General features: G+C 39.5%; 1 protein-coding gene across 5 annotated transcripts in view; it reads left to right on the top strand.

Annotated features, from left to right (window-relative positions):
• LOC118241327 (NACHT, LRR and PYD domains-containing protein 3-like) overlaps window positions 1-16,661 on the top strand; it is a 52,029-nt gene that overhangs the window by 29,279 nt on the left and 6,089 nt on the right. For 4 of the 5 annotated variants that reach the window (XM_081711398.1, XM_081711384.1, XM_081711404.1 and 1 more), the window contains 3 exons: window positions 2,147-2,317; window positions 5,281-5,451; window positions 9,109-9,279. In XM_081711398.1, the coding sequence (XP_081567524.1) occupies window positions 2,147-2,317; window positions 5,281-5,451; window positions 9,109-9,279 (513 nt within the window). Of the gene's footprint in view, window positions 1-2,146; window positions 2,318-5,280; window positions 5,452-9,108; window positions 9,280-12,614; window positions 12,772-16,661 lie in introns of those variants that run through there. The other variant, XM_081711408.1, reaches the window with a different exon arrangement.

The following is a 16,661-nucleotide window of genomic DNA, read 5'->3' as shown; positions in this document are numbered from 1 at the left end:
GTTGGCTGCTAATTTTTTCATCAAGCTAGAGACATCAAACAAAAATAGAACAGTGATGGTAGAAGACGTCGAGTCAGCAGAGAGAGAAACTGAGCAGACAGCTGACAGTAAACTCAGGATATCTGAACACAGTAGTGAGGAACAATGTTCAGCACTGGACGAGTGAACCTGTGGACTTAATTACAAGAGAAAGAAAGACACACAAGACACAGTAATCAGGAGATTAGGAGGAGAGAAGGAGTGAATTGTGTGTGTGTGTGTGTGTGTGTGTGTGTGTGTGTGTGTGTGTGTGTGTGTGTGTGTGTGTGTGTGCGCGTATGTGTGTGTGTGTGTGTGTGTGTGTGTGTGTGTGTGTGTGTGTGTGTGTGTCACACTGGTTGCCTGATGTACTATAACAAAGCTAATGAGGCTAATGTTAGCTTCCTTGAATCTAAGTAACTGGCTAGAATATAAAATACTCCTGTTTGTTTGTTTACAGTTAGTATAGAGAGACAGAAAACAACCAGGATGAAGAGAAAGGCTAATGCTATTGCCATGGCAACCTTCTTTAGTAAGAAGACAGCAGGAGAGAGAAAAGACAGAAGAACTTGATGGTGAAAGTGTCCAGGAGGAGGACATGGAAGAGAGTGGACACAGCAGACAGAGACAGAGGAGCCAGCTGTGTCCACTCTCACTGTAGCCCCACAGCTCTGCTGTAGTGTCAGCTGTGTCCACTCTCACTGTAGCCCCACAGCTCTGCTGTAGTGTCAGCTGTGTCCACTCTCACTGTAGCCCCACAGCTCTGCTGTAGTGTCAGCTGTGTCCACTCTCACTGTAGCCCCACAGGTCTGCTGTAGTGTCAGCTGTGTCCACTCTCACTGTAGCCCCACAGGTCTGCTGTAGTATCAGCTGTGTCCACTCTCACTGTAGCCCCACAGGTCTGCTGTAGACCCACAGGTCTGCTGTAGTGTCAGCTGTGTCCACTCTCACTGTAGCCCCACAGATCTGCTGTAGTGTCAGCTGTGTCCACTCTCACTGTAGCCCCACAGCTCTGCTGTAGTGTCGGCTGTGTCCACTCTCACTGTAGCCCCACAGGTCTGCTGTAGTGTCAGTTGTGTCCACTCTCACTGTAGCCCCACAGGTCTGCTGTAGTGTCAGCTGTGTCCACTCTCACTGTAGCCCCACAGCTCTGCTGTAGTGTCAGCTGTGTCCACTCTCACTGAAGCACCACAGGTCTGCTGTAGTTTCAGCTGTGTCCACTCTCACTGTAGCCCCACAGGTCTGCTGTACTGATGACTGAATGACTGATAGTGTCTGAGTCACACACACCTGACTGACTGATGGGGTCTGCCTCACACACACCTGACTGACTGACTGGGTCTACCTCACACACACCTGAATGACTGATGGGGTCTGCCTCACACACACCTGACTGATGGGGTCTGCCTCACACACACACCTGACTGACTGATGGGGTCTGCCTCACACACACCTGACTGAATGATGGGGTCCCTGACTCAGCTATTGAGCCTCTGGGATTCTCGGTGCACCACAAAGACAGAACTCAGGACCTCACTGGGAAAAGCAAAGGCAGAGGAGAATGTTTCATGATCACTGACTCATAATGTGACCACAGGAATGTAAACACTAGTAAAAGATTCTGCTCTCTGCATTCTGTCCAATCAATACTGCAGTTTTCATTTCTCCATAATCACTACTGCAGTGTTTATTCCTCCATAATCACTACTCTGCTTGTCTTCCAACACTATTTTCTGTTTGTATATTAGTGTGTTTGTATTTGTGAAACATTGAATGAGATCTGTGTTGTTCTGTTTCCTGTTATGTTGTTAGGGGTGGGATATTTTGATATTTGGACTCTGATTATGGTAACTGCCGTTCACTGAATTATCAGCCAACCATCCATTATTTGGTCACCTGTCTTAGGTTGCTAATGAATGTTATTTGTCATCTCTTTGTCCATTTTGTCTATGATGAAGACACGGTAATGTTGAAATGTTGCTGTGTTTGTAAAATTAAAAGGCTAAAAATGTATCAGTGTGTTCCAGACCTTATAAGCTCTTCTTTACATTTTTATTAGCAGTTCAGATCTTTTAATTCATCATCCTCTGACTGAACTACATTACTTACTGTGTTTACTCTTTTACAGACTATCTGGCTGTGGTCTCAATGAAGAGTCTTGCAAATCTCTCACATCAGTTCTACAAACAGAAAACTCACTGAGAGAGCTGAAGATAAATAATAATGACCTGCAGAATTCAGGAGTGGAGCAGCTCTGTGCTGGACTGAAGAGTTCAAACTGTAAACTGGAGATTCTCAGGTGAGTTTTTGTGACTATTTTTGAATGTAAATAAAGAGCCATTTTAAAAAGGTCAGTGTCAATTCCCTTATACTACAGTATTAAACAAACATTGCCAGGCAAGGCAATGCAAGGAACTTTACACTTTTATATTATATTATAAAGTTCTCTTCTTTAAATATTTCTAAATATAGTTTTCTGTTGAAACCTCACTGCATTTCATTAAATGACCACACTGTGGAGACAAAGAGTTACATTTGTGATGCATGAGCAGATTTTCAAGTCTAGAAGAGAAATATAACATTGTAAAGAGGAGACACAGATGAGTCCTTGTCCACGTGTACAGGTGTATTTATTACAATGCTGCTTCAACTAGGCACTTTGGCATTGTGTCCACAAGCTGCATTTTTGGTCACCTGAGAGCAGAAATTTAGCAAAATGTCTTACAGGATGAATATATTCAGAAACTCCAACAACAGTGTTGTAAAATGACGTGTTCTAATGTAAGATTTTCACTGAGTGATTTTATCTAGTTTATGTATGGAAACACTGTAAACATCAGTCATTCTAATCTCTCTGCAAATAAAAGCCCTTAAAGTCTTAATGAAAACATTTAAAGCTGAACCATTGAGGCTCTTGGTACATTACAGGACACTTTTACAATCACACATGATTCCCATGTGTTTTTGGGTGGGAGACCCCGTTCTCATTATGATTTACACTGTGTGTTCAACACATGTCGAGGTGAGCTGAAATGACAGCCGTGCTGGAGGAAAGAACGAAACAAGTTAATATTCATTCAATAGAACTGAAAAGTTTATTGGTTATTCCTTAAAATAAACCTGTTATCTCTCTCCACAGGTGTTTTTATGAAGCATGTAGCTGGCTAATATTAGTAACCTTAAGCTTGCCAAGTCACAGTATATTGTTGGTTACTACACCTAGATACCTCACGCTAACATCATATTAGCTTGACTTAGGAGTGAATGTTGGCTGCTAATTTTTTCATCAAGCCAGAGACATCAAACAAAAATAGAACAGTGATGGTAGAAGACGTCGAGTCAGCAGAGAGAGAAACTGAGCAGACAGCTGACAGTAAACTCAGGACATCTGAACACAGTAGTGAAGAACAATGTTCAGCACTGGACGAGTGAACCTGTGGACTTAATTACAAGAGAGAAAGAAAGACACACAAGACACAGTAATCAGTAATCAGGAGATTAGAAGGAGAGAAGGAGTGAAGTGTGTGTGTGTGTGTGTGTGTGTGTGTGTGTGTGTCCGTGTGTGTGTGTGTGTGTGTGTGTGTGTGTGTGTGTGTGTGTGTCACACTGGTTGCCTGATGTACTATAACAAAGCTAATGAGGCTAATGTTAGCTTCCTTAAATCTAAGGAACTGGCTAGAATATAAAACACTCCTGCTTGTTCGTTTACAGTTAGTATAGAGAGACAGAAAACAACCAGGATGAAGATAAAGGCTAATGCTATTGCCATGGCAACCTTCTTTAGTAAGAAGACAGCAGGAGAGAGAAAAGACAGAAGAGCTTGATGGTGAAAGTGTCCAGGAGGAGGACATGGAAGTGAGTGAACACAGCAGACAGAGACAGAGGAGCCAGCTGTGTCCACTCTCACTGTAGCCCCACAGCTCTGCTGTAGTGTCAGCTGTGTCCACTCTCACTGTAGCCCCACAGCTCTGCTGTAGTGTCAGCTGTGTCCACTCTCACTGTAGCCCCACAGGTCTGCTGTAGTGTCAGCTGTGTCCACTCTCACTGTAGCCCCAAAGGTCTGATGTAGTGTCAGCTGTGTCCACTCTCACTGAAGCACCACAGGTCTGCTGTAGTGTCAGCTGTGTCCACTCTCACTGTAGCACCACAGGTCTGCTGTAGTTTCAGCTGTGTCCACTCTCACTGTAGCGCCACAGGTCTGCTGTAGTGTCAGTTGTGTCCACTCTCACTGTAGCCCCACAGCTCTGCTGTACTGATGACTGAATGACTGATAGGGTCTGAGTCACACACACCTGACTGACTGATGGGCTCTGCCTCACACACACCTGACTGACTGACTGGGTCTACCTCACACACACCTGAATGACTGATAAGGTTTGAGTCACACACACCTGACTGACTGATGGGGTCTGCCTCACACACACCTGACTGACTGACTGGGTCTACCTCACACACACCTGAATGACTGATGGGGTCTGTCTCACACACACCTGACTGATGGGGTCTGCCTCACACACACACCTGACTGACTGATGGGGTCTGCCTCACACACACCTGACTGAATGATGGGGTCTGCCTCACACACACCTGACTGAATGATGGTGTCCCTGACTCAGCTATTGAGCCTCTGGGATTCTCGGTGCACCACAAAGACAGAACTCAGGACCTCTCTGGGAAAAGCAAAGGCAGAGGAGAATGTTTCATGATCACTGACTCATAATGTGACCACAGGAATGTAAACACTAGTAAAAGATTCTGCTCTCTGCATTCTGTCCAATCAATACTGCAGTTTTCATTTCTCCATAATCACTACTGCAGTGTTTATTCCTCCATAATCACTACTCTGCTTGTCTTCCAACAATATTTTCTGTTTGTATATTAGTGTGTTTGTATTTGTGAAACATTGAATGAGATCTGTGTTGTTCTGTTTCCTGTTATGTTGTTAGGGGTGGGATATTTTGATATTTGGACTCTGATTATGGTAACTGCCATTCACTGAATTATCAGCCAACCATCCATTATTTGGTCACCTGTCTTAGGTTGCTGATGAATGTTATTTATCATGTCTTTGTCCATTTTATCTATGATGAAGACACAGTAATGTTGAAATGTTGCTGTGTTTGTAAAATTAAAAGGCTAAAAATGTATCAGTGTGTTCCAGACCTTATAAGCTCTTCTTTACATTTTTATTAGCAGTTCAGATCTTTTAATTCATCATCCTCTGACTGAACTACATTATTTACTGTGTTTACTCTTTTACAGACTATCTGGCTGTGGTCTCAATGAAGAGTCTTGCAAATCTCTCACATCAGTTCTACAAACAGAAAACTCACTGAGAGAGCTGAAGATAAATAATAATGACCTGCAGAATTCAGGAGTGGAGCAGCTCTGTGCTGGACTGAAGAGTTCAAACTGTAAACTGGAGATTCTCAGGTGAGTTTCTGTGACTATTTTTGAATGTAAATAAAGAGCCATTTTAAAAAGGTCAGTGTCAATTCCCTTATACTACAGTATTAAACAAACATTGCCAGGCAAGGCAATGCAAGGAACTTTACACTTTTATATTATATTATAAAGTTCTCTTCTTTAACTATTTCTAAATATAGTTTTCTGTTGAAACCTCACTGCATTTCATTAAATGACCACACTGTGGAGACAAAGAGTTACATTTGTGATGCATGAGCAGATTTTCAAGTCTAGAAGAGAAATATAACATTGCAAAGAAAAGACACAGATGAGTCCTTGTCCACGTGTACAGGTGTATTTATGACAATGCTGCTTCAACTAGGTGCTTTGGCATTTTGTCCACAAGCTGCATTTTTGTTCACCTGAGTGCAGAAATTTTGCAAAATGTCTTACAGGATGAATATATTCAGAAACTCCAACAACAATGTTGTAAAATGAAGTGTTCTAATGTAAGATTTTCAATGAGTGATTTTATCTAGTTTATGTATGGAAACACTGTAAACATCAGTCATTCTAATCTCTCTGTAAATAAAAGCCCTTAAAGTCTTAATGAAACCATTTAAAGCTGAACCATTGAGGTTCTGGACACATTACAGGACACTTTTACAAACACACATGATTTCCTTGCATTTTTGGGTGGGAGATTCCGTTCTCATTATGATTTACACCATGTGTTCAACATATGTTAAGGTGAGCTGAAATGACAGCTGTGCTGGAGGAAAGAACGAAACAAGTTAATATTCATTCAATAGACCTGAAAAGTTTATTGGTTATTCCTTAAAATAAACCTGTTATCTCTCTCCACAGGTGTTTTTATGAAGCATGTAGCTGGCTAATATTAGTAACCTTAAGCTTGCCAAGTTACAGTATATTGTTGGTTACTACACCTAGATACCTCACGCTAACGTCATATTAGCTTGACTTAGGAGTGAATGTTGGCTGCTAATTTTTTCATCAAGCTAGAGACATCAAACAAAAATAGAACAGTGATGGTAGAAGACGTCGAGTCAGCAGAGAGAGAAACTGAGCAGACAGCTGACAGTAAACTCAGGATATCTGAACACAGTAGTGAGGAACAATGTTCAGCACTGGACGAATGAACCTGTGGACTTAATTACAAGAGAGAAAGAAAGACACACAAGACACAGTAATCAGTAATTAGGAGATTAGGAGGAGAGAAGGAGTGAAGTGTGTGTGTGTGTGTGTGTGTGTGTGTGTGTATGTGTGTGTGTGTGTGTGTGTGTGTGTCACACTGGTTGCCTGATGTACTATAACAAAGCCAATGAGGCTAATGTTAGCTTCCTTGAATCTAAGTAACTGGCTTGAATATAAAATACTCCTGCTTGTTCGTTTACAGTTAGTATAGAGAGACAGAAAACAACCAGGATGAAGAGAAAGGCTAATGCTATTGCCATGGCAACCTTCTTTAGTAAGAAGACAGCAGGAGAGAGAAAAGACAGAAGAACTTGATGGTGAAAGTGTCCAGGAGGAGGACATGGAAGAGATTGAACACAACAGACAGAGACAGAGGAGCCAGCTGTGTCCTCTCTCACTGTAGCCCCACAGGTCTGCTGTAGTGTCAGCTGTGTCCACTCTCACTGTAGCCCCACAGCTCTGCTGTAGTGTCAGCTGTGTCCACTCTCACTGTAGCCCCACAGATCTGCTGTAGTGTCACCTGTGTCCACTCTCACTGTAGCCCCACAGCTCTGCTGTAGTGTCAGCTGTGTCCACTCTCACTGTAGCCCCACAGGTCTGCTGTAGTGTCAGCTGTGTCCACTCTCACTGTAGCCCCACAGGTCTGCTGTAGTGTCAGCTGGGTCCACTCTCACTGTAGCCCCACAGCTCTGCTGTAGTGTCAGCTGTGTCCACTCTCACTGTAGCCCCACAGCTCTGCTGTAGTGTCAGCTGTGTCCACTCTCACTGTAGCTCCACAGGTCTGCTGTAGTGTTGGCTGTGTCCACTCTCACTGTAGCCCCACAGCTCTGCTGACTTGTTTAGTTGTTTTTTTGTGTTAATGTAAATAGTTGATTTTAGTGAATAAATTAGTTGTGTGAAGTAGCGATATTGTTTCAGACATTTCTGCACCCATAATTCATCATTTGATACTACATAATTCAGATACACTGAGAATTATAACCACACACTGAGAATTATAACCACACATAGAATTATAATCACATGTAGAATTATAACCAAATGTAGCAATATAACTACATGTAGAAATATAACCACACATAGAATTATAACCACAAGTAGAATTTTTGGAATCTTGAAATACAACCTTTTTCGAGGGGATGAATCAAAGAACTGAAGATACTTGTAAGTGATATAAAATATTAAGTGCTGGACAGAAATTAAACCTTTCTCAGGTAATAATATTTATGTTTATGTAACCCACACCCTTGATTTATTGGTGAAGATTTATTCAAATTGTAATCTCATGGGTTAATTAATGACTCCCTGACTAACTTCATGTGAATGTCATAATCTGATAAGGAATTAAACAGTATGTAGTTTATTATACACTATAATAGTGGTTTTACCACTGTATTAACTTGTGTACCCTGAAATTCCTCTGTGCTGTAAGGATATTTTATTGTGTCACCACAAGAGAGAGACAGACAGATATATTATTTGTGTGTGTGAGAGGGTCAGAACTGACTGACTGATGGGGTCTGCCTCACACACACCTGACTGACTGATGGGTTCCCTGACTCAGCTATTAAGCCTCTAGGATTCTTGGTGCACCACTCAGACAGAACTCAGGACATCACTTGGAAAAGCAAAGGCAGAGGAGAATGTTTCATGATCAGTGACTCATACTGTGAGCAAAGGAATGTAAACACTAGTAAAAGATTATGCCGTCTGCATTCTGTCCAATCAATACTGCAGTGTTCATTCCTCCATAATCACTATTGCAGTGTTCATCCTACCACCATTAGTACTGCAGTGTTCATACACTAATATTCACTACTGCAATGTTCATTCCTCCATAATCAAAACTGCAGTGTTCATTATTCCATAGTCAAAACTGCAGTGTTTATTTCTACATAATCACTCCTGCAGTGTTTATTTCTCCATAATAAATACTACTGTGTTATTCCTCTAAAATCACTACTGCTGTGTTCATTCCAACATAATCGCTACTGCAGTGTTTATTCCTCCATAATCAATATTGCAGTGTTTATTTCTCCATAATCACTACTCTGCGTGTCTGCCAACAATATTTTTGGTTTGTATATTAATGTGTTTGTATTTGTGAAACATTGAATGAGATCTATGTTGTTCTGTTTCCTGTTATGGTGTTAGGGGTGGGATATTTTGATATTTGGACTCTGATTATGGTAACTGCCATTCACTGACTTATGAACCAACCATCCATTATTTGTTCATCTGTTTTAGGTTGCTAATGAATGTTATTTGTCATGTTTTTGTCCATTTTGTCTTTGATGAAGACACAGTAGTGTTAAATGTTGCTGTGTTTGTAAAATTAAAAGGCTGAAAATGTATCGGTGTGTTCCAGACCTTTCAAACTCTTCTTTACATTTTTATTAGCAGTTCAGATCTTTTAATTCATCATCCTCTGACTGAACTACATTATTTACTGTATTTAATCTTTTACAGACTATCTGGCTGTGGTCTCACGGAAGAGTCTTGCAAATCTCTCACATCAGTTCTACAAACAGAAAACTCACTGAGAGAGCTGGAGATGAATAATAATGACCTGCAGAATTCAGGAGTGGAGCAGCTCTGTGCTGGACTGAAGAGTTCACACTGTAAACTGGAGATTCTCAGGTGAGTTTCTGTGACTATTTTTGAATGTAAATAAAGAGGCATTTTAAAAAGGTCAGTGTCAACTCCCTTATAGTACAGTATTAAACAAACATTGCCAGACAAGGAAATGCAAGGAAATATACATTTTTATATTATATTATAAAGTTCTCTTCTCTAAATATTTCTAAATATAGTTTTCTGTTGAAACCTCACTGCATTTCATTAAATGACCACACTGTGGAGACAAAGAGTTACATTTGTGATGCATAAGCAGATATTCAAGTCTAGAAGGGAAATATAACATTGTAAAGAGGAGACACAGATGAGTCCTTGTCCACATGTACAGGTGTATTTATTACAATGCTGCTTCAACTAGGTGCTTTGGCATTTTGTCCACAAGCTGCATTTTTGGTCACCTGAGCGCAGAAATTTAGCAACATGTCTTACAGGATGAATATATTCAGAAACTCCCAACAATAGTGTTGTAAAATGAAGTGTTCTAATGTAAGATTTTCACTGAGTGATTTTATCTAGTTTATGTATGGAAACACTGTAAACATCAGTCATTCTAATCTCTCTGCAAATACAAGCCCTTAAAATCTTAATTAAAACATTTAAAGCTGAACTATTGAGGTTCTAGACACATTACAGGACTCTTCTACAAGCACACATGATTCCCTTGTGTTTTTGGGTGGGATATTGTCTAAGTGTGTGTGTGTGTGTGTGTGTGTGTGTGTGTGTGTGTGTGTGTGTGTGTGTGTGTGTGTGTGTGGTACCTAGCATGTGTGGTGTTTTGTAATTACATCAGAACTTCAGACATTTCTGACATTTCTGCATCCATAATTCATTATTTGATACTACAGAATGTAGATACATCAAGAATTATCACCACTTGTAAAATTATAACCACAGGGAGACTTATAACTACTTGTAGTATTAGAACTAAACATAGAATTATAACCACTTGTAGAATTATAACTAAACATAGAATTATAACCACAGACAATTTTTGGAATCTTGAAATACAACCTTTATCAAGGGTATGAATCAAAGAATGGAAGATACTTGTAAGTGATATAAAATATTAAGTGCTGGACAGAAATGAACCTTTCTCAGATAATAATATTTATGTTTATGTAACCCACACCCTTGATTTATTGGTGATGATTCATTCAAAATGTAATCTTATGGGTTAATGAATGACTCCCTTACTGACTTCATGTGATTGTCATAATCTGATAAGGAATTAAACAGTATGTATGTAGTTTATTATACACTTAACTTGTGTACCCTGAAATTCCTCTGTGCTGTAAGGCCATTTTAGTGTGTCACCACAAGATGTTCAATGGTCCCATCTGTCCCCCCAGTAAATATGTTCTGCAGGCCTCAACTGGACATTTGGTGCTGAAATTATTTGCCAGCAAACAAGCCAGAGCTCACACTATTTAGTTCAAGATCAGTATAACAACTGTTCATACACAGTAAACTAGACCTCACACTGTTTAGTTCAGGGCCAATATAACTACTGTTTATACACAGTAAACCAGACCTCACACTGTTTAGTTCAGTGCCAATATGACTACTGTATATACACAGTAAACCAGACCTCACACTGTTTAGTTCAGTGCCAATATGACTACTGTATATACACAGTAAACCAGACCTCACACTGTTTAGTTCAGGGCCAGTATAACTACTGTTTATACACAGTAAACCAGACCTCACACTGTTTAGTTCACGGCCAATATAACTACTGTATATACACAGTAAACCAGACCTCACACTGTTTAGTTCAGGGCAATATGACTACTGTTTATACACAGTAAACCAGACCTCACACTGTTTAGTTCAGGGCCAATATAATTACTGTTTATACACAGTAAACCAGACCTCACACTGTTTAGTTCAAAGCCAATATGACTACTGTTCATACACAGTAAACCAGACCTCACACTGTTTAGTTCAGTGCCAATATGACTACTGTATATACACAGTAAACCAGACCTCACACTGTTTAGTTCAGTGCCAATATGACTACTGTATATACACAGTAAACCAGACCTCACACTGTTTAGTTCAGTGCCAATATGACTACTGTATATACACAGTAAACCAGACCTCACACTGTTTAGTTCAGTGCCAATATGACTACTGTTTATACACAGTAAACCAGACCTCACACTGTTTAGTTCAGTGCCAATATGACTACTGTATATACACAGTAAACCAGACCTCACACTGTTTAGTTCAGGGCCAGTGTAACTACTGTTTATACACAGTAAACCAGACCTCACACTGTTTAGTTCAGGGCCAATATAATTACTGTTTATACACAGTAAACCAGACCTCACACTGTTTAGTTCAGTGCCAATATGACTACTGTATATACACAGTAAACCAGACCTCACACTGTTTAGTTCAGGGCCAATATAATTACTGTTTATACACAGTAAACCAGACCTCACACTGTTTAGTTCAGGACCAATATAACTACTGTATATACACGGTAAACCAGACCTCACACTGTTTAGTTCAGGACCAATATAACTACTGTTTATACACAGTAAACCAGACCTCACACTGTTTAGTTCAGAGCCAATATGACTACTGTTTGAAATCTTATTTATTACACAGATTGACACAAATATGTTTCATTTACCTGTTTATAATGCTTCACCTCGATTGAAACGTGTGTGTGTGTGTGTGTGTGAGGGAGAGACAGAACTATTATTTGTTTGTATGTGTGTGTGTGTGTGTGTGTGTGTGTGTGTGTGTGTGTGTGTGTGTGAGAGAGAGAGAGATGGGGAGAGAGAGAGACAGAACTATTATCTACGTGTTTGAGAGAGAAAGAGAACTATTATCTGTGTGTGTGTGTGTGTGTGTGTGTGTGTGTGTGTGTGTCTGAAATAGAGAGTGAGAGACAGTCAGAGAGAGACAGACAGATCTATTATTTGTGTGTATGTGAGAGAGAGAGAGAGAGAGAACTTTTATCTGTGTGTGTGCGTGAGAGCAAGAGAACTATTATTTGTGTGTGTGTGTGTGTGTGTGTGTGTGTGAGAGAGAGAGAGAGAGAGAGAAACACAACTATTATCTGTGTGTGTGTGTGTGTGTGTGTGTATGAGAGAGAAATAGAGAGAGAGACAGAGAGAGAGAGACAGATCTATTATTTGTAAGTGTGAGACGGAACTATTATCTGTGAGTTTGTGTGTGTGAAATAGAGAGAGAGAGAGACAGACAGATCTATTTGTGTGTGTTAGAGAGGCAGAACTATTATGTGTGTGTGACCACCACTGATAGAATGTGCTCCTCACTGGACCCCTTGCTGTGCTCCTTGTCTTTCTGCTTCCTCCATACAGGAGAACAAACACTGACCACAGAAAATACTTAAAACCACAAGATGTCTGGAGGGCTCAGAAGTTCAGAAACAATAGTGAAGGTGTTTTGCAGGGAAATTATATAAAATACAAATAGTGGGAGAGTCAAGGCACTGCTCTGTTAAAAAAAAAAAAAGAAATGTGTAAAACTCTTATTTAATGCATTGTTCATAGCAACACTCTAATACAATGGTTATGCTAGTTTTAATGTGTCTAAGCTACATCCCACACAATATAGTAACATGGCCGTCTTTAGGGTTCACAAATTATGAAGAAAATCATCAGTTTTATCTTACAGTGTTTGGAGTGTTGGAGGCAGCCATCTTCAGTTGCTGGTTATTTCAGCTGCAGATGATTAGAGAGAGATACCAACCTTTATACATCTCTGTTATGTGCCAGTGTAGGGGGAGAGACCACAACAGACACTTTATTCTGAGCACAAACCACTATTACAAAAAAGTAACAGAGATCTACAAACATGCCATCTGTCTCTATGGGGAGTATAAGCCAGAATAAAAACCAAACCCAACACATGCTCCACCCCAAACCTGTCTTCATTAAACATAAACCAGAAGAGGGAAAAGAAAATACAGTAGATGTAACAAGTTCAAATCCACTCAGTGAATGTACAGTAATCTTCTACACCCACAATATTTTATGTTGATACACGCAGCCACACAATAGACTACACTACCCAACACTGGCACAATGACCTGGGGGAATTGTACTAGGACAGAGCCAACTCTGGAAACTGAAGGTACAAATCTGTGTTCTATTAGCATGCCTGTATTCAGTCTGTCTATTAAATATTATCAGGCTGCAGTTATGGAGTGTTTGTAGTTTCACTGTAACTGTAGTGTGGTAGCAGCAGGGTGTGTTTGGGTGTGTGTAGGGCACCAGAATGGTCAGAAACAGTATAACACCATTATATGTAGTGAAGATAATGTTCCTAATATTTTTCTCAACTAAAACTGGGAGCACACTTAACAGCAGAAAACAGTTTGGTCTAGAAATACAGTAATAACCTTGTGATTGTTGCCCTTGTGTTTTTAGGAAGTCTATGTTGACGTATTAAAAAATGTCAAAAGGTACAATAAAAACACTCCACAAATTTTTTAAATTGTACCATTTGAAAAAAAAAATAAAGGTAGTAATAACATGAATATCCAAGAAGCACTTGTATCCAACAGGAACAGAAATATGAGTGACAAGTTTCTCAATTTGAGTGACAGTAATTTTATCCAATCACATATGTGGTAGGACGGCCGGGGCGGCAGAATATTGAATGACGTCATTACAGTGGCCAATAGCATCAGAGGAGCTGTTTTAACTTACTGAGGTGAAGAGAACTGTAGTGGATCATGAAAATGACAGAAAATCTCAAACTGGAATTGGAGGATATTTGCTGCTATGGTGATTTCCAAGAGAAAAGGAAAAATACCAGAAAGGGACAGACAAAAAGTAAAAGTAGATGGACTAAGACAGACAGACAAAGCCTGTGTGAGTTTTTCACGGAATCTCTGATCGTCATTCATGGCTAACAGCTAACTAGCTAATGTTAGCAAAGAAAGTTTAGCTATGTTGATTTGTTTAGTTGTTTACTGTTCAGCACAGATATCTAACCAGCTAACAGTCTCAACAATTTGACCAAACCGTCAATAAGCAAGATTGGACTTCTTGTCTTTGCAACAATCAAGATACAGTCTTTAGGAGAAATGCGGTTGGATCTTCACGTAGTTGAGAGCAGGAGGGAGGAGGATGATTTGACGGGGATGTGATTTATAACATCTGGTGTTCATGAAGTACAGCTGTGTATTAATCAGTCAGGTCACCTACATCAGTTTAAACACATTTAAACCTTGTAGCTAGGTTACAGGTGGTTACTAGGTTACAGGTGGTCACTAGGTTACAACCGCGATCAGGCTATCCGCGCTTTAGGCGTTCACGGTCAAGTCATCCGCGCTTTAAATTCAATGCGCCTATATGCGCGATTTTACGGTATTTCGCTGCTCACCGCAATCTAACTCTCCCTAAGCAAAGAAACAGACTTGCGTATTTGTACAAAATGCAGTTTACTTGATTGAACTAGTTTAATTGCGTAATTAGATTAAACACATTTGGTAATATATTTACACAGCTTAATAAGCATTGTGAAAAATGCTTTTTCTACATAATGTTTCTCAGAAGGTTATTATAGATCTTGACTGCCAGCTGAAACAGGGGTTATCACTACTGAAATATGGCAAATGTGCAGGGCAGGGGAACTCCAGGGCTGAAATATTCCACTGCCAATTGAATGATGGCCCTTGGCCATCACCAGATCATTAATAAATCTATATTGAAGTTTTACATATTTTTCTGAATTTTAACAAAATGCAAAAACAATTACACTACCACATGTGAGTAGAAGCCCTTGACTATTAGCAGAGTAAGTTTGGACACATTTTACTGTACAATGTCTTTATAAATCCATATTAAATTCAAACTACCTTTAGGTGAAATAATGCACTAATTTTGTATAGACTGAATTTGCAGAGTATCAGCAGAGTAAGTTTGGACAAATTTCACTCTACCATTTTTCATTATCTCCTATTAAAATAATACCTTTAGCTGAATTCATGTACTCATTTCATTCAGGTTGATTTTGGATATCTATTTCTCAGAAATGTCCCATAAAGCCAAGACAGTTCCATGACCACATAAGAGTACATTTATATTTACTTTTACAGCATTTGGCAGATGCTCTTATTCAGAATGACTTAGAAAAGTGCTTTGTCATTTCCTCATAGAACAGATTCTAGCCAGTAAAGTAGGTTAGAGTGCAAGATACCAATGAACTAGAATACTGTTGAGATACAGGGATCAGTGCTAATGCCTAGAAGTGCAAAATACATATAAAGAGTTAGTCAACATAGGAGCAGTCAACATCAGAGTAGTAAACAATAAGTACTAGAGTTAGTCAACATAGGAGCAGTCAACATCAGAATAATAATAAGTACTAGAGTTAGTCAACACAGGAGCAGTCAACATCAGAGTAATAAACAAGTACTAGAGTTAGACAACACAGGAGCAGTCAACATCAGAGTAATAAACAAGTACTAGAGTTAGTCAACACAGGAGCAGTCAACATCAGAGTAATAAACAAGTACTAGAGTTAGACAACACAGGAGCAGTCAACATCAGAGTAGTAAACAAGTACTAGAGTTAATCAACAGGAGCAGTCAACATCAGAGTAGTAAACAATACGTACTAGATTTAGTCAACATAGGAGCAGTCAACATCAGAGTAATAAACAAGTACTAGAGTTAGTCAACCCAGGAGCAGTCAACATCAGAGTAATAAACAAGTACTAGAGTTCATCAACATAGGATCAGTCAACATCAGAGTAGTAAACAATAAGTACTAGAGTTAGTCAACACAGGAGCAGTCAACATCAGAGTAATCAACATCACCCTACAATAAGTACTAGAGTTTCAGTTAGTCAACATAGGAGCAGGATCAGTGGTCATTTAAATATTCCACAAACAGATGGGTCTTCAGTCTGTATTTGAAGACTGCGAGGGACTCTGCTGTCCGGACAGCACGCGGAAGTTTAATAATCCCATATTAAAGTCATACTACCATTAGGGGAATTTGTGTACTCGTTTACAATATGCTGATTTTGGATATCTATTTCTCAGAAATTTCCCATAATGACAAAATAATTCCACTATACTATATACTATGGAGTATGTTGTGATATCTGTTGTATCTACTGTAGAGTATATTGTAATAATGTATCTACTGTAGAGTATATTGTGATATCTGTTGTATCTACTGTAGGGTATATTGTAATATTTGTTGTATCTACTGTAGAGTATATTGTGATATCTGTTGTATCTACTGTAGGGTATATTGTAATGTCTGTTGTATCTACTTGCAGTCTAGCTATCTGTAATCTTGAGGAAAACACTTGTGAAAATCTGGCATTAGCTTTGCAACTTTCAAAAAAAAAGTATGCATCGCTTAGGATTCTTAGACTTTATCTCT

This window comes from Electrophorus electricus, chromosome 1 (assembly GCF_041902795.1).
Source record: "Electrophorus electricus isolate QZ-2024a chromosome 1, ASM4190279v1, whole genome shotgun sequence".
Classification (NCBI taxonomy): Eukaryota; Metazoa; Chordata; class Actinopteri; order Gymnotiformes; family Gymnotidae; genus Electrophorus; species Electrophorus electricus.
This window is presented reverse-complemented; position numbering and strand designations above follow the sequence as displayed.